This window comes from Aptenodytes patagonicus, chromosome 3 (assembly GCF_965638725.1).
Source record: "Aptenodytes patagonicus chromosome 3, bAptPat1.pri.cur, whole genome shotgun sequence".
NCBI classification, from domain to species: Eukaryota; Metazoa; Chordata; class Aves; order Sphenisciformes; family Spheniscidae; genus Aptenodytes; species Aptenodytes patagonicus.
Window position 1 is genome coordinate 84,634,010 of NC_134951.1, and position 21,362 is coordinate 84,655,371.

Genomic DNA, 21,362 nt, shown 5'->3' on the forward strand with positions numbered 1-21,362 from the left:
CTGTTGGCACTTAGGTCTTCTCTTTTCCTGATATTTGCCTCAAGTATATTGAAGAGATTTGCTTCTTATTTTTTTCACTGAGGCTAAAAATGAGAAAGTAACTGGTTTCTTCACAATCTTCCCTTGCAGTAATACACCTCTACTTCTTCTAGTAGTAGTTCTCTATCTTTTCCCAGCTTAGGATCAACTTTTTGGTGGCAAATTGCACAGAGTTCAGAGTAAGGTCTTACAGTTCCTGTTCAAAGGTACTAATATGTCACTATCTCCACTAAAGATAACTAAAAACCTGCCTAATGTTACCTAGAAAGCCACTGGTTTAGAAGTCAGTTGTGCATCACTTTTCTGCAATAGAAGAGAGTTGTCTCTGATTTGAGCAGATAATTAGAGAAAAAACTGTCATCATTGGTCTGTAAGTGCATGACTTTGCCCTTTTTTTCTGTTGCGTATACTCCTCTTCAGATTTATTTTGGCCAACAAATCCAGCTACTATCTAGTAGGATGATCAGCCCAGCATTGCCCATTAGTGTCTTGACCATACACTCTGTTCTAGGTCAATGTTTTAGTAATAAATGAAACAATCTCTTTCCAGAAATCACCTACCTTCATCCAGACAGTTCCTCTCTCAGGCAAGGATCTGGGTAAAGAGGAGACATTAATACTCTTTCTCATACCTGTTACTGACAATTAACAAGTACCTACCTAGAAACAGAACAGATAAATTCAGCTATCCTGTAAGTGATATCTTAGAAGCTTACCCACTAAAAATGATTCTAAGGTGACCTGTTTATGATACAAATGGTCTGCATTTGTCTTGATGTCCTTGACTAGTCTTTCCTCCAAAATCTATTCAGTTTTTGAGGAGTATTGAGATCCGAGTAACGAGTTTAAAGTCACCAAGTCTTTTATTTCTATTTGAAAGTCTTTGTTTTCTCAGCTTAACGTGTTACCTTGAACTTGGATTCACTTAGGTTCTTGTTACGGGGCTCCTAGTATTTCAGGATTAGAAACAAAAATATGTTCTAAACTGCAAGATTTTAATTGTTTGTCTTTGTCTCTGCCACAGATATTGCAGGTTCTGGTGTCCTGTCCTCAAACTCATGAAACTTATTCTCTTATGAACCTCATTAGTTGCCTTGAAAACGAAGGCAAAATGCTTGCCTTGACAGCGGAATCACACCTAGGTTATTGTGAATCTCTGTGTCCTGAAGAGTGCACTGGCCTCACTTCCTCCTTCTTCCCCTTCATCCCCACTTTATTTGGTTAAAGAGCCTTTTGGCTCTTCCTGTACAAGGCACAGCTGTTTCTAGTTAAGAGAGGAGGGAGTACAGCCAGAAGTACCTAATCCGACAATCTCACTAGACTGGGGTAAATACAAACCACATTGAGCTCTGTAAGTGCAAATTACAGTGCAAGCACCTATTTGCTCTCTGGGACAGATGGTGGGTGTAAAATATTCAGCTATGGATATTTTTGAATTGGTATTGTCAAAGTGGGTACTGAATATGAAATTGTTCTAGGAATATGAAATGGACTTGACACTGTTAATGCTGTTGCTGAGATTGTACCAGTTTTTAACTTTTTCTGTTATTTTTGGCTGTTGGCTATCACTCCCTGAATCAATGAAAAGAAACTAAGTGAGCATTAGTTTCTTTCTAAAAGCAGCCATTTGTATTGTATGCTGAAGCAGAAACATTTGATAGCATTTTATGGGCAGATATTGCAGCTGAGTGAGTGAAATGTTAAAATACAAACTGTGCCTTTTCTTCAGGTCTTTTGCTGAAAGGTTGAGTCAAAAGGGGTTTGAGTATTGACCTGGAGCGGCTTGACATCGAGCACTGCGCTACCAATTGTTCTAATGTCAGCTTTCTTCCTAAGATAAAAGGGAGATGGGATTCTTTCTTTTTAAGCTGAAATGGGCAGCTAAAGGGAGAATGCTTCAGCACAATACTTTAATCAGAAAAGGAGCAAGAAAAAAATGTAACAAAAGCTGTTCAAAACTTTACTTTGAAGCTTTCCATTTCTACTGAATCCTTTTAATCTGTACTATAACCTTTTCCTAACCTGTTCTTCTCTGCTACAGCATTTACTTTCTCTAATTGTATTTCACTTCCTAGAATCCTTTGCTGTCATAAAAATGAATGTTTCTGTTACATCTTAATATAGATCCTACCAATACTTCACATTTTAACATCATGTTCTTAGTCATTATGAAACTTCCTTTTTTTATTCTTCTGGGCTCTGCTGGACACCATGTCTCCACTGTTCCTGTTAAAATTGCAGGTACTCTGGCGCAGGGGTTCATTGTTGAAATTTTGCTGCTTAGTAAGCCAGGCTTCTTGCGATTTTGCTCTGCCCCATGTGCCCAGGTCCATTCCTGTGAGAGGAGAAGGTGAAGGTCTTCTAGGTATTGAGTTCTCACCTACCTTATGCAAAAATAGCTGATGGGGGTGACAGCCTTCTGAATTGCCCTTGCTGAAAGATGGCTTGCTTGAGTTCAATCCTTATTAGACAGCACATTTGTAGTGAGAAGAGCCTGTAGGCTCTAACAGCATCTCCTGTGATGAAAAAGCTAGTTGATGTCGAGAGATAAGGCCGTGTGAAACCAGACTCTGCCTGTTCTTGCGTTCATAGTGTCACATAAAGATGACAGCTGGTACTTCTAACATACCAAAGTGATGGCCAGATGCCCCTGACCACGCTGCTCACCCACACCTGCTACAGCGGATGTTCCAGATCTGAGTGTGTAGGAGATGCCATATGTCAACAACTGTCACACCCACCACAACATCAAACTTAGCATTAAAAAGCTGGAAGGAATGCAGTGTACAGCTCAACAAAATCTGAGTTTCAGATCTAGTAGGAGTGATGCTTATCTATGGGTTTGGTTACCCCATGATTAATCAACCTTCTGTTTGGATGAAGGTTGCACTTCAGGGGTGTCAGCTGCCCCTGCTGTGACCCTTTTGAGTGAGCATTTTATTGGGACTGAGGTGTGAATGCACCTGTGCTTCTGCTGCCTAGTGGAAGAGACTAGTGGAAGTTTAGAGGCTAATGCACTGAGTAATGGGCCCAATTCTTTGCGGCAAGCATTTAAGGAATATTCTCCCTTCTCCTCCCTCACCTCTATTGGTGGGGGTAGGGATTGGGTCTCCTATGTCTGGTTCTTCCCTCGCTTGCGCAGTGTACCCTAGAGCCCCTTATCCCCCAGACATTGGTTCTAAAGGCAGAAGGATGTGGCCAAAACCAAGTGATAACTTCTATAAAGAAAACAAAATGTTATGTTTGTTTAAGCAGTTTTGGTGTGGCTATTGCTTTTCTTTTCTTCTTTGAGACTAGCTAAATTCACTGTTCTGCATACTGGTGGAGCTTGAATGCTTCCTAAAGAAAGGAGACACACAGATACATTTTAAGTTTTGCTTTCTGTGACCACTGTTGTAGATAGCCATTTTAAATTGCTTTGTCTGTAATTTAGAAGGGGGAGAAGAAAATAAGCAAGCTTTTAAACTCAAGTAAAAAAGTTAGGTCTTCTAAGCAGAGTCTTTAAGTGCCTCTTTTGTTGTGTCTTTAAGGACTCTGTACTATACTTCTCACTACTCATTCTTTTATAGTTATTCCTGTTTTTGTACAGAGTGCATCACTTGACATTATAGTACTTCTATGCTAACTTGTTTGGAGCAACCCTGGGCTATAAGAAACATGCGTAATCTCACTTCAGAAACAGGCACTTCAGTGTAGTGCTGCACTGGTGCCTAAGAATACTTTGATCACTGTAGCTTAAGGTCGAGTATCTGCCTCAAATGCTCTCTGCTGGACTGGAGCCTAAGAGACCCTTAAAGAGACTGGTGTTGTCAGTTAACTCCCAAACTGTAGCCTCCAAAATTTCTTAAGAGATCCTTTTTGATGTTTGTTGAAAAGTACAACCTGTTTGCTTTGACTATACAAGGAGCTTAAGTGCCTGACGTTGTTACATGCCTAAAACTCAATGGCAAGTTGTGTGACTGGATTGCTCCCTAAACATAGCATTTAATTAGCTTTTAACAAACATTTTATATACTTACAACAGTAATAAGTTTGGTATCAGATCTGAATATAAGTGGTAGAAACTAACATTAAGACCCATGATCAAAAGGAAAAACCCATGTTCCCTGAAGGACACATCAGTTGCAATTTGCTTGCCAAGGTTTGAGAAGAGCGACCAGAATCTATTGAGTGACAGTCATAAGGCCCTGAAGGGAGGATAACAGGGCTGGAGGAGAGACTACAGAGGATTTTTATGATAAAAAGATATTTTCCTCCTCTCCTACCACTAGGCATATTACAGCCTCAGTCTTGTTTATAGGAATAATTTGCATGGCTGACTGCACAATGAGTGTGTGCTCTGAAAACTTACTTCCACTAGAGAAAAACACAAGACTGTTAAACATCCTTTTGATTTGTGAGTGACACAAATTAAAAAACTCAAAGGTGAGTGTCGAGGAATGTTAATATAGTACATTATCCTTTGAATCCGGAGAAGCATATAAGCCCACGCTTAAATAAATGCATATGTGGTACTACTTTAGTGATATAGAACAATAACATGCTAAAAGCAGAGTGGCATAAAAACTGTTATACCAACGCAAAAGTATCTGTGACTGATGCCACCACTCCCCTGTTCTTATAAGAACAACAGTTTTCTAGGGGGGCAAAGGGAAATGACTCCTTTTCATAGCAAACTGATTATACTGGTATAAAACCTACAAGTAGTTCAGCTGAAGCTTATCGGATTTGAGCATGCTTGAGCATTCAACTCTCTGCTAAAGTGAGGGTGAACTGTGTCTGCTAGGCTGCTTTAGTCCTGAATGCTATTACTGAAGAACTCTAGGGCAGTCTTCTCCAAACACTTTTGATCACGCACCCTTATCAGTAGAAGTCTTTTGAGCAGGTACCCCAATCTGTGTATATTTACTTATTTATAAATTATATACATGCACTACTGTACTAATATATTACATACATTATAAAACATACACAAAAATAGAAATTAAAAAAGGATGAGATAAAGACGAAATAAACAGTATTTAAAAATTTTATTAACAGTACAAAAAAACCCCTTCTTCCAGCACCCCAACAGATTGTCTTGTGCACTCCCTGGGGTGGGCGCACCCCATGTTGGAGACCACTGCACTAGGGCCTATGAAAGGATCTTGATATGAAGTCCGTATGTGGGCAAGCAGATAGTGCCTGGCAAGCAGGACTGTGGTCATTTGTGTCCAGCTCTGCCAGACCGCTTCAGTTCAGGCCCAGAGAGAGAATTGCTGTAAAGTGGCTTGGCTCTCTCTGCCAGGCGTACCACCAGACCCAGATCTAGTATTTAGCTGTGATGAAAAGCGGTATGTTCACCTGCTTCCTCTGTCTTCTCTCTCCCTTCTCCCTCCTCCCCAAATAAATAACATTCCAGCTTGCCTAGCAGGCTTGAGGTTTTGATGACACTAGGTTATAAAAACTCCAGGCCCAGCCTTGCTAATAATTTGAAGGCTTTTTTTTCCCCACTAAAACATTGATGGGGGTTATAGCACTTAGGACCTAGTTGAATCTGGCCCTAAGGGAGGAATGTAATCAATTCTTGATGTGGAAGGGAAAATGCTACCTATTCAGGGCCGTTCACAGTTGGTGCAGAGGAAAGGAGCCCCATCAGAGATGCTGGAAGAACCTGATAGGGTTGAATGAGATGCAGCAGGTCTCTTACTTTTCTTAATTTTATTTTATGAAGCGGTCAACATAAATAAAGAATGAATGAAGAGAAATGTTGCTTAAATGAGACCTTTGTGAACATAGCAACAAGCAGCTAAGGAAGTGGAAGGGCAATGCAAAGGAGCAAACCTGTCTATAATATAAAACCAGCTTTAGCAGTAAAGTCCAGAAGGCTTAGGAAGCAGGAGGCTCCCTGTGGAGATACATATTCTTCTTCTGTATTTGCCTTGCTATTCCTGCACACAGAGCCAAGAGAGCGGGGAGAGACATAGCAATCAAGACTTGAAGTTCTCAGATACTGCTTTTCCTGGGGAAAAGGAAATCTTCTCCATATTCAAAGAGCACTTAAAAACCAAATCAGAAAATGAAAGAAGGTTTGGAAACAGATGAGTATTCTTGACGCCAGAGCTGCAATGCTGTTACCCTGGCTGGAGCAGCAGCACAGTCTGATCTCTCCCAAAGAGCAAGTTGACACTGGGGTTTCTGATAAATAAACACTGAGACAGCATCTCAGTGAGGGCATGAAGGGAGGTCTCAGCTTTCTAGAAAACACAGTGGTAAAGAGGCAGAGGTGCTTGGATGTCAGTAGCAATGAAGGGAAGAAGAGTTTTGCCATGTGAGAACAATGACTTGCTTAAATAACCTCAATTGTTTGTTACTTAAGTGGGGGCTGTTGAGGCATCTAGAGAATTGAGTTTTCCTTGTAGAAAATGTTGTGGTGCTAGATAAACACTGATGTGCTCCACACAGATGTTGGGCACTCCCTTGCCAGCAGGGACTGGCCAAGGCAAGGAAGGGACGTGCAACAGCAGCTCTATGTTGTCGTTTCACATCTGCTATGAAATTAAATTGATTTTGGTGGGCGGGCTGGCTGGCTGGGCTATACAGAGCAATACATTTTGCTCACTTGCAGAAGTATGTACGTCACCTTTTTGGTGTTTTGTTTTTAAGCCCACAGAATTTGAATCCACACTTTAAGATTTTGAATGCTTCTTCCATTATGTTGGGAATGATTGAAGAGGGTGTAGGTGTGGCATGCTCATACCTGTGGATTGTAGGAAAAGAGACAGGGAATACAACTTTCAACACTTTCATGTACTTTACGCTGTCTTCAAACTGAAAGAGAAGAGTCTCCAGTGGCAGACCTCCTTCACCAGTAGTTATGGCATTTGATCTGTGCTTACCTGCTAATTAGGTATTCCTTGCCAGAAAGGGTTTAATGGAAAAATGATGTATGAAAGTATGACTGTAGATGTCAGTACTGTCTGGGCCAGTGCTTAGGAGTAAGGGAGAGAAACGGAACAAGAACCAGAGGGGGTTGGGACATCTAATTTTTCTTTTTGAGCAGCCACAGGCTGGCCAGGCACAGGTGCAGACCTTTATTCTGTGACTACAACTGAGTAACATACAGTTGGACATGCTCCTAATCAATGCTGACCCAGCTGACCACCTGTTGTATCTGACAGCTAATCCTTGTCTCAAAACATGTATCCTTAGAAACAGCAGTTGTAGACTTGGAGAATTCATACTACCATAAGCCTCATCTCATCACTTAAGTGAAATGCCAAAAGAATGGGAAACTTTGAGGTGTGGCAGTGTCTCAAAAACACAGGAGGAACGGTAGGGAAAGCAGCAGAGAAGTGGAGCCTGGGGAAGGTCAGGGTCAGATAACAGCAAGCAGCCGGGGAAGGCTGGGAATGTGCAGAATGGAGCAAAGGAAAACAGGGCATAGGTCCCAGTTGCAGCCAGAAGCACAGATGATATGATTAGCCTAAGATAGCAGAGCGTTTCAGTCACAGAGTAAAACATTCAGGGACGCTGACTCCCAGTTCCTGAACTCAGGAAATATTTGCCCTGGCTTGGTGGGCTGGCAGTTTGGAAGGGAAGCACCACTTTTGTCTTCGAGCAGCAGTCAAAATTCACAGCCCTTATTTAAATGGGAACTTTTCCAGTTAATTGTCACCGAGTAAATACACTCCTTCATCATATCATGAAATCATAAGCCAGCCTGATATGAAAACAGCAGCTTACATCTTTCCCCTTTAAGAAAATCAATCTGTAAGTAGATAACAGCATGCAGGACAGGACATGGAGCCAGGGTTTACAGGGGAAAAAACATACTCAGAAACTTCCTTATTACTATGTTAGTAAAACATTACCTTAAGCATGCCATTGACTCTGCCTATGACTTCTAATCAGTCACAGGCTTTTGTTCCAGATTTTTCCAAACTGTGGAGGATTTAGCTCTGGTATAGTAATCCAAAGATCTGTTCTGAACCCTACTGTGAAGACTGCGTGCTTCTTCTGTAAGAGGAAGAATATAGCTAGGAAATGTGAAGCTCCGGTCACTGAGGTCTCGAGCTATAAATGTCCTAATCTGTGGTTACAGAATGGGAAGCTATTATTTCTGTTGTGATAATGCCCAGAATCCTCCATAGGAATCCTTAACGTGAAGTGCTTGGCACTTTGCAAACAGAACAGGCTTTGCAGTGGTCGTTCCTATGTTACTAATTCAAATTTACCTTGCAGGTGCATCCGGTATCATTATACCTGCAGATTCAAGGAACTGTTGTTTGGGCCTGGTTTTTATGTAGCAGAAGGATTTATTGGCTTTGTCTTCCACTCCACTACTTAATATGACCCAGATTTCATCACCGACAACCATTTATTTATTTATTTATTTATGTGAGCACACCATGAAGTTCTTTAAAAATTTCTGCTGTATGACATCTCTGCTGCTAGGTCCAAAATGAGAAATACAAGCTATTTCCTCCTTTTATAAGCTGAGGTATGTTCTTACAGTGATTGAATCCTACGGGGTCTTTCAGCTTTTATTGGTTCATATGTTGGCAGCCCCCAAGAAGAGTGGAGAAGATGATCTCCAAATGTAGCTGTGATCTGGTCTGATGGATGGCACCAGTAAGCAGTGCCTGTCTGGTGACCTCAAATCTTTTCCCTGCCTGATCTCAGAGTAGAGCATACTAAGACTGTGTTTGAGGAATGGACTTTGGCTCCAAAGTAACAAAGCATCTCTCCTGAAGGGCTGTGGGGGAAGACACATGATGCTCTTCTTTGCCAACCTAGTTCCATTGCCTAGGTCCTGCCTGCTTGTGCCCTGGCAGCTGTGCAGCACAGCACAGGCCGTGGGGGAGCTGGCTGCCGGGTGCTGAGCAGTTACATGGGCTGCCCACAGTAGTTGGGCAGAGGTTGCAGGAGCAGTGCTGTGTTGCTGAGGGACTGCTATTTCTAGATCCTGCTCTGACTTCACTGCACTGTTTAGCTCTGAGTTGCGCTTCTGGCTCGCTCTCTGCAGATACAACTCCCTGAAAGCCTTCCCTGCGGTACAGTGGTTTGTAAACACATCTGCGTCACCCTGGAGTTAACACAGGCAGTACAAGTAGTAAATCCACCTTTTGGCCAGATGATTGCATTTTAATTTTTTTTTTTTACACTTTGTTGTTGAAGAAATGCTCTGGTTTCTTAAAACTGAGAAGTTGTGAGTTTTTAAGAGTTACTAGGAAGCCTAAGTGGTTGGAGCGCTGTGGAGTGCGTCATGTATCCTACATGTGGTAAGAGGATTAGGGATGTTGATGTGCATGGCATATAGAAGTAATTTATTGAACTTGCCAGCCGCTTGGCTATTCTGAGTACAGATGTTCAGACAGCCTGTGGCACTGATCATTTCTAAGGGCAGGCAAGAACAAGGGTGGAAAAAGGCAGTCTAACAAGAGGGGCAGGAGTAAGGGAGCGAAAAGAAAACAGAAAGTGCACAAAGTGATACTTTGCATGCGTAAAGGAGCCCTGGCCCAAGTAATCCTTGCTAATACATGACCTCCACTTGCATCTTCTTAGCTGTCCTAAGAAAATATTTAGACTTTCATCTGCCCCTAAGCCTAATGCACCAGCAAGGAACATGTGGTTTGTAACTGCTTGTCCCAAGGTTTTTAAGGGTGTTGGGGAGAAACACGGAGAATATAAAGTGGGAAAATTACAAGTTTAAAAGCAGCTGTGTAAATGCAGATTTGTTATGATCTTCTCTGATAGAGATGGTGCAGCGTTCAAATGAGGATGCTTGTGACTGAAGTGCTGATTTTTTTTTTTTTTTTAATTATTATTATTATGACAATCTCTAAAGTGACGAGAGTTCCTTTGCGTCCCAGTTTGGGGTGAGCACAGCAGAGAAACCTTGTCTTACAGGGCAATTTGTGAAGCTCACCTAGAAATGCATGGGCATGCTTTCCTACAGAGAGCAGTAAAATCCAAGGGAGGCCAAAAGAAGCAGGTTTGGAAAAATAGTCTGAATATCATCCCCATGAGGCTCCTGGCACCAACCTTCTTGGGCAGATTCTGGTTTTTGAGCTCTTTTAGCTGGGCTGCAGCAAGAGCACCCTGCCGATCACCCTCTCCTGAGTGAGTGCAGCAGTAGGTGCTTAGTTCTGTGCATGGGAAGTAGCATCAAACACTTTGGGGCCTATGTGCTTACCCTAACAACTATTCTGTCTTCTCCAGGAAGAGGCTGTAGCTGCCGGGAAGCAATTGCAGAGACCAGTACTGTAGCTACCTTAGCTCATGTGGGATGGAGATGAATCATTAGGAGGTTCTGTACTGAAATGAATGTTCTTGCATGAAAAGGTTGTCTCTAATGCTTTACTGAACTGTCTGGATTTCCAATTGATATATATATATATTTTTAAATAATCAATTTTTGAACAAAGCAGAAAACCATTTCCTCATGAGACTTGCTCAAAAACAAGAGGTTCATTTTTCAGTGGTATATGTGTGTGTTGCATGTAAATGCAGGAGTTGACATGAAGGCTTTCAGCATCTCATTAGTTGGGTCACTTGCTTATTGACTTTTATTTACAAAAGATAAATTAAACGTCCTGATGATTTGCCTGGCTATTTTCCCTTCTTCAAACACAAAATCCCTCCCTTTGGAGGCAGAGTGCTGACATCAAATATTGCTAATGCTTATACAGGTGGATTTTTATTTTAAATTGCTGGAAAGGAGCAAGTTGCATGGGGGTAATGGTATCTGTGAACAGTGTGCACTAGAACAGACCAGGAGCCCAGAAGAGAAAGATGTGAAGGTGGATTGCATCTGCAAAAGTTGCTAGTGTGGGCTCCCCACTATAGGGCCATCCCAAAGCAGCTATCAGGGTCACCCTGCTGGTAACGGAAGTTGTGCTGACGTAAAACTATCCATGCTGCTTTGTAGAGTTTTTTCGTAAGTATGCACAGCTGTGCCTACAGCCAGATGTGTGACTGCTCTGTAATCTACCGAAAGCTGTATTACAGATGATGTATGAAGTCAGCATGTTGATGGTTGTCTCTAACCTGCTAGACGGCCAGGAGCAGCCAGTCTGCTCTCCTGGTTAAGTGCGGTAAAATGTTAATATAAAACTGCAGTGGCAAAAGAAAATGCAGTGGACTACTGCCATGGAAGCTGCTGCAGCAGCAGGAATTCCCCTGACGAGGGACAAATGTGTTCAGTCCCACAGCCAAATGACTAATGTGCAAAGGATTATGTAAACTGACACTATATGGTACTGTTTCAGCATTGACTCTGCTGCTTTAAGGTGTTTGGCTTTTTAAAATTATTTTAACCATAAGACCTTGTACCAGCGTTTGGGAGGTTCTGTTGGATGTTGATAATGCTGATTGGTAGGTTGTAAGATTTCACCACAGAAATGACGTAAGTATATAATTAAAGGTGTCATCATTACCTGCAGTGGGCTTTTTATTCTTTCTACTTCACTTGTCCCAGCTTGAAGGCTTTGTAGCTTTAAAACATGATGGTAAACACAAAGAAATACTCTCTTAATTAAATGTTTTTTGGCTGTGGCTTAAATCAACAACAAGCCGCACTTCCATGTAAGACTGCCACAACATCTCTCACATGTTCTCATTCTCAGACCAGTGCTGTTGGTGGCACAGCATACATTTGGCCAATGCGAAGGGCATAAGACCTGCCTGCTTGGTCCCCTGAAGGTGCCTAGAAATTTAACTGTTTTCATACGGTGTCTTATCATACGTGGTAACCTGTTGAGTGACAGCCGAAATCCTTTATGCTCGGCATTCCAGTCTTGTTCTTGGTGCCCCACTGAAGTTCTTCACCTTGTCCAGACTGAACTGCCAGCTAGTGCACAGCAGCATGGGGCAGGGGCAATGGGCAGGGCACCCTGGTTATTGCGCTGGGCCTTGGGAAGCCACTGTCACAGCGAGTGGGAAGGCTGTCTTATATTGGGTGTGAACAGGTACACTACTTGTCCCTAGGTTGACTCTCAAGGGTTTTGCTATAATGCTGAAGAAAATGAGATGGGAATCTGGATCCAGTACATAGCAGGGAAACAAGCTGAATTGCAGGAAGTTCCATAGTTTACTAAATACTTTGCTAAATTTTACCATTTATTTTAAATTTTACTGTTTGGTTTACTAAATAAATACTTGCTTTATTTAACTTGCCATAACTCAGCACTGTCTGGTGTGGAGGCCAAGGGACTCTTTCAACCAGAGTCAGCACAGGACAGCTGTGCACTGGTTTTCAGGCCTTTTTTCATTTGTCCTTTGACCACTTTTAGACCCAGCTCTTAATTCTCTCTATGGACAGAAGTCAGAGTGCAACGTGTGGATTGCTTTGTTGCTGACGCTGTGAGGAAAACAATCCTTTTTAATGCTGGGGAGGGAAGAGAAAGTGTCCTTTCACAGAAGCTGTTTGGAACAATTTATGTGACTATGGTTATTACGTGCAGACGTGGAGGCACTGTCAAATGCTAAATAGCTTGGAATAAACCTAACTGAAAACAAATGTAGAGCAAAAGTGTATGCTACTGAGTGCCCAGGCAAGGGTGCAAAGTAAGTTTCTGGGGGAAGGTGACCTACTAAAAACTCACCCAGAAGCATGGGCTGCTGAGAGAGCCCTTACGGTCTAAGAAGAGAAGCATCTTTGCAAGGACTATGTCCAGTTTCTTCTTTCTCATCTAAGAAAGCCAATATAGTGCCTTTTTGAGAGTTGGTGGGTTTTTTATTTATTGCATCCTTGTAGGTTGGCTTTGAGCTCCAAGCGACTCCACAGTACAGATCATATTTTGATCATTTATACAGAATTCTTGTGCTAGGCTGTCCTAAAGGAAAGTAAGATTCATCTACCAAAATAACAAATGCAAACATCTACTTGCCCTAAAATATTGATCAGAACCACAGCTGGGATAAATTAGGATGACTCCTTCGACTTGACAAAATAAACTTGTCACTGAAGCTTTGGTTGCTTTTTTTTAATGAAGATGAATGAAATACATGCAGCATAATATCCTACATTAAAGACCTGGATACTTGCTGCCCAGTTCCTACAGGAGAGCAGTATCTGAAATAAACTGGAATAAAACACAGAAGAGAACTGTTACATGCACTTACTTCAAGCTGTCTTGACAGGCTTGTCATAAGGCTGTCAAACTGGCTATGGTTTGAGGTACATTTCTTCCAGGCCATTAAGAATAGAGCTGATATGAAAACTGATTTTCTGGCAAGCCGGATAAAGTCCAGTGCTTCCAAAACTTACGTAAGGGAACTTAGTGTGAAACCAAAATTCTGAAAAATCTCACTTGGGAAATATTGAAACATTGGTTTTGTTGCTATTTTTTTCAGCTCTTTGTATTGGTCTCTACTCATTGAGAAAGATGAAAAATTGTTTAAACTGGCTGTCATATTACATCAATTGACACTTTCCATGAAAACATCGTGATTTTTTTTGATGAATGTTTATTTTCCGACAGAAATCTTCCATCAGCATTTTTTGAAGTTCTCTAAATAAGACCCAAAAATCACATTGTGTACTTTTCAAAAGGTAACTTCTCAAGAATATAAAACAGTCTGTAATTGCGTGGACTTAGGAAGAAGAAGTTAATTGGCTTTTCAAACCCTGGTCATTGAAAGCTGTGCTATATGTCAGAGGAGAAAATACTTTCCAATTGCCAGAAAATAACAGGTTCTGGATAGACTTTTCTTTGGTATGTATCTGTATATAATACACCTAAATGTGCTATCCTCATACGTGACTATAAATTGTTAGATTTTTGCTCAAAGAGGACAATAAAATGACTTCTAAATTCTTAAACTGGTGCTTCTACTACTGTGCATGATTCAGGAGTATTGGGGTCTGCCCAGTTGCTAATGAAGTTAAATTAATTTCAAAGTCAGCCCTGGATTAGCTCTGTACAAGGTTTGTTTCCAAACCATGCAATTTGGTTTGGCATACATATGTTAATACCTGGGCCTATCAAGGTAATGGGATATTTTATCATGAACCTCGGTTATGCTTTGAATGAGAGCACTGTCTTTTGCACAGCAGAGCAAAAGGAGAATTTTCTTTTGCTGCGTTTTCTTCTTACACATCTGATTTATGCTGCCCAAAATGACAATGCTTTTGGCCTCCTTAAGACTTGTATGTTATGTTGTAAGCACTGACAGATTACAGTAGGTTTTGAAGCTTTCCATCTTTTATTCTGAGTCTGTGAACTCTGGGCTATTAAATAACAGCTTGGTAATCAGAACAGGAAAAATGGAAAAGGGTAAAATAACCTATTAACAATGTGCACTCAGATTAGTCCTGCAAACCCGTTAAGTAAAGAAAAAGCAGTTAATTCACCTGGAGTTCTTATTTTCCTTGAAGTCCTGCTCAGTAAGGAAGACTAGAAACACTGGTGGGGTTGGAGCAGGGGGAAGAATGTGACTGGTGGGGACCCACCCAAGAGAGAAGACGAGGTTGTAGGAGGACACACAGGGGCTGCCTGAAGGATGGTCACACAGAAGTTTCATGAAAATCCTTCTGTTTTTTCTGCAATGTGTATGTTTGCTGAGAAGTTGAGCATGCAGCCTGCTCTCTTGCTAGGTGTCGGAGCCAGCGAGCCTGCTGCAGTTTGCCCTGAGCTGAGTTGAGCCAAAATGGGCTCTGCAATGCGTGCAGTCTGAGGGCAAGGTGCCAGCCTCCACTCCACAATTGTATCTCCAGTACAGAAACACAAATGGCTTTCCCTGCTTCGCTTCTCCATTTATTTTGAGTCTATTCTTACGATTTAAATAGCTGTGGCTCTGGGGGAGTGCAAAACAGAAAATGGAACCAACCTGGTCAAAACAGGATCTAGTAACAGTAATGACTTGCAAGATGATTTCTGCTGATTGCACATGCAAGTTTTTGCTGGTAGACAGGATGAGAAGAAGGAGAGTTTGTGTGTGCATGTTGTATCATAACAGAGGAAGTTTATGTTATTTTCCGTATTCTGCAAAGTCACTTAAAGCAAGCCCAAAGTGCTAGTGCTGGCGTGTGTGCTGCCCGGCCAGAGGTTACTCAGTAAAGTTCTGTCCCCACCCTGGGTGTGCACAGGCCACTGGGTCTAGCCAGACGTTTGGAAACTCCGACAGTGCTTTTGTGCTCTGACTCTATAACTTATATTGGAAATCCTGGTTGGTTTTTAAAGCAAAAAATCCTACATAAATAAATATGTTCTCCATGCATGCGCTTTAGGGCAGAGGAGAGAGAAAAATCTGAATTTGACATACAGTCATAATCGTATATTCATTCTGAGGATGGAAGACTAGGCAAAGCCACTATTTTATTTGACTGAGTAAAGCTTTGAAAGGTAAACGATGCATGTGTGGAACACTGAACTCTTTTCATATCAGTATTTTCTGGGTAAGTGCCATTTAAGTCAATGTAAAAAGCCTTAAAAAGTGCAAATTCACTATTTAGGTTTCTTACACAGTTACCCTCACTTCCAGCTTCTGCTTCTAAAGGCAAGAATTTAAAAACTACCTCTGTGCTCTACCTGGAAGGTTGCCTGGGCACTGGAGTTGAATTCAATAGCTACTCAAGACTTCCTGTATAACTAGGAATACGCTCTGTGCATGTGGTGTTATCAGAAAGCCATATCTACTGTAGAACGTCAAAACTTAATTAAGTTGTGAGGAAGAAGGAAGGGATGTACTATAAGTCATTCATACAGAATCATTTGTAGAGCATTTTATGTCAGCTCTAACAGTCTAGCGGGTGCTAGCAGAATATAAATCTTCCGATCAAAAGAAGAGAACTCTTTGTTAAGAGGCTTTATTATTGCAGTAGCAGTTAAGGTTAAGTGAGTATATCTATTCTAGCCCCATAGTTTTCACTTGATAATGAAAACCTTTTATCATTTAAGCTGAAATTCTCTGCTGTGTCCTTACCAGAACATGGTTTGTGTGGGGCTCTTTACTCTGGTCTTGCTACATAGAGGAATGTGCTTTCAACTGAACTGTTTCACTGCCAGTTTCTCAATCTCACAAATTAAAATAATTGGAAAGTAATCTTTAACTTTGGGGGGGGAAAAAATCCACTTTTGTTTGCTTTTTTGGCATTCTTTGCAATCTGAAGGTTCACTGTTTCAATGTCTTGGTGCTATTTTTGTTGTCCTGCTAATAGCTTGAGTTCACCAGAGTGCACCCAAACATTAATGCTTAAGAGCAAGTCCAACCACAGTATTTGTGTAGTCCCTCGTAGTACTGTTTCAGGCAAAATTTCTGCAAGCTATAGTTGTTGCTGTAACTAAGGATGTGAGCTGAGATACAGGGGTACTGGAGAATGTGACCTGACCAACACGGTAGTGGATCTTTGCAGAGCAAGATTGTAGAATGGCAAATCTCGTGCTCTGATTCAGCTGGGAGAGCTGATGCTGAGTCCAAGCAGCCATGTAGTGCAAGGAAGACTCACTCTTGTTAGGCAGAACTTCAGATGAGAAGCTGTGTGCCTCCTGCTTTTGATCAGGAAGAGTGTTTTTCAGACAGTCCCAAGGCTGAAGGCTGTTAAACTAAGGTGCAGTGTTAATTGGACCCAACTCTTAGTTTGGGCTTACAATCGTGACACTATCTTTTGCACAGGAATGTAGAACTGCTCTTAAGCACTGCCCTGTCCATTGGGTTTGTCCATGTATTGATTTTCACTGCTTCTGTAGGAGAATAGAGAATGTCCCTGTCTCCATAGCCCTTACCTGGTGACTAAAGCATTGCCACGGGGTGGGAGCATGAAAAACTACTTTTAAAATGGAGCTTAATTATCTTATGGAAGGGATTAGAGGAGAGAGGGCTGTAAGGACTGATGTCTGCATCCCTGGTATTGCAGGCTCGATGTTCCTAATTCGGCTTAATGTAATCTGGTGTCTGACTGGATAATGTTGTTACACTGATACAGCGCTGCCAACCCTTAGAGCCTCCCTTTTTTTTCCCCTCCTTCTTCTTATGGAATAGTTGAAACTGGCAGAGAAGGTGCAAGGTCAGTGAAAAGCTAGAGTAATGACAGCATGGGACTGCAAGGCTTATTACATTATGGGAGGAAGAGGACCAGCGTATGCATTGTAATGCTAAAAATATTCCCTGTGACATGGTACAGCGACACTAGCCACATGGTGTCTTTGACTTGTTCTGGTAGCGTGCTGTCTTGGGGATCTCAGAGTGCAGGATAAGGTTCCAATGTGGTGGCAGAGACACAGAACTCAAAAGCGCATAGACACAATCTGAATGGCTCTGTGTGTAGAGCAGAAGCAGCTTTGAAAGTCACAGGATTGATGACAATGAACTGGGCAGGAATTGGAGGTGCAAAAGAAAAGGTGGGATCAGGTTCTAGTGCCCAGGAATCATGTCAGCTGGGATGGGGGCAGCACTCTCTCTCTGGAGGGCTCGGACACCTTCCTTCTGGGCTGTTTTGAGGAAGGCACTGCTTTGACACGCATATGGACAAATAAAAGACTATCCAGAAAAAGGTCAAAAAAACTGCTCAGGGTAAAAGGTACAGATAGTGTATAAGTGGAAAAATGAAATGCATGCTGCCTCACAGACCTGCATGCTACAAACTAATGAGTGTGCAGAGCAGAGGAGGAAACTGTTCAGTGTGTTGTATTTCTATCATATAGGAGGAAGACAGAGGATATAGGGGGGAAGTTTCCTGATGAGATCTGTCAGACAGTGGGTACACTTTCAAAGGAATTAGCTGACATGCCATCACTTTGGCCTTGTTTTCCTGCTTTAGGAAAGTTAATCCTGCTTTAAATTGCTGGTGTTGGACATGCCTTGTAATCATCAGGCGAGAGCTTATCTTCCCTTCTTGCTTTTGTCCTAGGTCCAACACGAAAAATGCCCCTGACTGCCAGTGCCATGGACTTTTTTCAACTCTTTGTCCCTGACAATGTACTAAAGAATATGGTGGTCCAAACCAACATGTATGCCAAGAAGTACCAGGAGAGGTTCGGTAGTGACGATGCCTGGATTGATGTCACCTTGACGGAAATGAAGGCCTTCTTAGGCTACATGATATCAACCAGCATCCACCACTGTGAGTCCGTTCTCAGCATCTGGAGCAGCGGCTTCTACAGCAACAAGAGCATTGCACTTATCATGACACAATCACGGTTTGAGAAGATCCTGAAGTACTTCCACATTGTGGCCTTCCGCTCAAGCCAGACAACACATGGCCTCTACAAAATCCAGCCTTTTCTGGACTCTCTGCAGAATGGCTTTGACTCAGCTTTTAGACCTTCGCAAGCCCAGGTAAGAGTTAACCTTTTGGCAGGGAACATCTAACCTACGTGCTCTAGGTTGTCTTGCTATGACTGAAAGCGCAGAGCACAGCTGCCCGAAGAAAGAGCTGGGGCTTCACAGTGTGAAGCCACGCTGCGGTGCCTCCATGAAACATGAGAGCAAACAGCACTGTCCTATGCGAGTGCTCAGCAATGTCTGACTTACAGCTCTGCAGTGCAGGTACCTGGTATGTTTCAAGAGGAATGACAATCTCTGAGCTGGGGCTGTTCGCTTTAGTGGTCTAAACAAGCCTGGAGACTTCTCAGTGAGGTTGGCACCACTAGGTATTGCTATCCTGAGGATGGGAGGTTGCAGGTTGCTCCTGTAAGGGAGAGTGGAAAGGGCAGAGCTGGTGCAGCTGGGCTGGAGGGAAAACCTGTAGCTGCTCCTGCTGCAGGCTGAGGGTTGGATGCAGGAGCTGAGGTTGCGAGAAGTGACCGTCCCTGACCTTAGCAGTAGGTGCTTGCCATATGGTCCAGCAGCACAGTTACCTCCTCACGACTGGGCAAAGGGAAAATAAGCAGGGGGGCAGGTGCCTTTGCTCGCTGTGGTTGTCAGCTGCCCTCAGCAGCAGTGCCTGTGCCTTGTGCCAGTTCTGGGTTTTAATGACGGGTGATGCTCCTGTGGAAAAACTTAATGATGTGTGGATTTACAACCAAAGTGCCAGTGAACTGGAAATATTTCTAGACTACCAGGAATACCAATGAATTTTCATTTCCAGATACAATTAGGGGTACAGCAGAATGCCATTCTGTAGGGAGACTGCTCTGTAGACTGGGCAGACAATGTAAGGAACTAAATATAGAAACTTATGTAGCTGATGGTTGTCTGACTACAGCTGTACAGTTGGAACAATTTTTTTTTAAAAAGTGCAAAGAAATCTTTTCTTAACATTCATCATAGACTATGTAAACTTTGTTCCAGTATAAATGATCTCCTTTTGGAGCTGTTTCTACAGGTCACATTCAGAAGTCTGGAAAGAAAAAGGAATAAGCATGAAATATGTTACTGCTTGAAAAAACTTCTCAATCATCAACTCTGTTTTCAGAATATGTAGATTTCACCTAGACATTTGGAAAGAGTGTTATATCCATCGTCCTCTTTTTCCTCCTGTTTCCCCTCTGAAGGATCACATTTTTGCCCACATGCATCACATCCATTTAAGTGTGCCTAAAGTAAATTGGGAGTGATTACAGGTTTTTTTTCTGTTTTATAGCAAATAAAAATCATACCTGCATAATTCAGAACAACACAGCTGTCTAAAAAGCTGTTTACGGTAGAGAAGGGAGGAGGGTTCTCACTAAGCCATGTCAGCAAGGTGCATTTCCATCAAGACAAAACAGGCAGTGAGAGACACGGTATTGTTGGGACCCAGCTCTCATTAAGATATGAAATCTAATCCTTATGGCCACTGACTTCAATGGGCGGAAGATAAAGACTTCAGAAATGTGATCACTGTGTATAATGTAAATGCTTATAATGGTGTGCTGTGGGACATGCTGTGAGTGCAAATCCATTAAAGGATAAAATTTGATTTGCATGTGTATCTCTTTTCCCTTCCCCCCTCCCGAGCAAGGTTTGAGAACTGAATTGAGAAAATCATAGTGTCCTATTTGCAGTGGCAAAACATCTAAATCTCCACAAGCAAAATGTATGCTTGCGCTGAGCTTGGTAAGCAGAGATGCTACTTTAAAAAAAAGAAAGGGGGAAGAAGTAGTGACAGCCCAATTCTCTTCCTTCCCACTCCACTTCTCTGCTCCCTTGTCAGCGTTTACGTCAGTGATTTCTGTACAGCATGTTTCAGTGGTATTGAGTGGAACAAAAAGCACTAAAATACAGCGTCAAAAGTAACTCTGAGAACGAAAAAGGTTTTGAATCTGTTGTTAAAAATACTCTAGTGTAGCACCGGTAGCCTACTGGGGGATGTTCCAGGCCTCCTCCTGAAAGGAGCCTTGTGCCTAACATCCTCCTGGGTGCCATCAGGCAGAGCTGCACGATACCCGTCTCAAGAGACGTGGACCCCATCTGCTCAAAACAGCAGGAAAGACCTCTCCCTGGAAATTGTCTTAAGTGCAGATTAGCAGACTGCAGTAAACATCAAACCCAGAATGTCAGGCCCAGTGAGAAATAATAGAAATAATTAAAAATAATAACCCAGTTGCACAGAAACAAAGGGAAAAGCCAAGGGGAAAGACCCATTCAGATGGGCTTTTGGATGTGCTGTCTCTGAAAGCATTTTGGGAAGAGGGGCCCAGGTTTCTGTAATCAGTGATACCTGGAATCCCAAGTTCAAAATGGATTTGTTGCTTAAAGTACACCTGTATCTTACACATGAGACTTGTGGTATCCGGGTGGCTTGTGCCTGAGCCACGATCTATGCTCGAGCTTTAGACTAACGTCTTGTAAGTAAGTAGCATCAAGCAGAGGAATGACTTGGGCTCCTTGCTGTTGAATGCAGCAAGGCTGTTCGGGCTTGTAGGTAGACTTGTTACTGACTCTCTTCCTCTGGCAGCGTGGACTCACAGAACATGGGTTAGGAAGATGCCATGTTTAACTCACCCCTATGGACAGAGCAGACAGTCTGCATCCAGCAGGCAGTGCAACACCTGCCTTCACAGTTATTTCTTCTATAGATTTGATCTTTTCTTTTTGGAGAGCTAGAAAAGATTCTTCAAGTGGAATTTCTGTCAGAAAATATTTAGGGTTTTTTTTTTCTCATGTGTAACCCCCCCCCCAAAAAAAAAGTCCATGCAAAAATGACACCACAGTTGCTATGAAAGGAAACAGAGGGAGAGAGAGAACAATGCCAATATACCAAAACAAGGAAAACAATCTAGTGAATTATAATTATTTTTCTAAATATACTGAGCAAACAAAAGGAAATAATTACTCTCCAGCTTATGAAGGTATTGAAAGCCCAGAACATTATAATTGTGTATCAGCAGCACTAGCTTCAATTTCCAAAGTAAAAAAAATGGCGTTCTGACCTAGATTAGATAGGAATGACAGGAATATTCGCTGCATCCTATCCC

At 42.2% G+C, this 21,362-nt stretch overlaps 1 protein-coding gene across 1 annotated transcript in view; it reads left to right on the top strand.

The window, feature by feature from the left end:
- The window catches only part of PGBD5 (piggyBac transposable element derived 5), a 69,079-nt gene that overhangs the window by 11,670 nt on the left and 36,047 nt on the right, over window positions 1-21,362 (top strand). Inside the window, exon 2 of the mRNA XM_076334086.1 lies at window positions 17,873-18,300. Within this exon, the coding sequence (XP_076190201.1) occupies window positions 17,873-18,300 (428 nt within the window). The remainder of the gene's footprint in view (window positions 1-17,872; window positions 18,301-21,362) is intronic.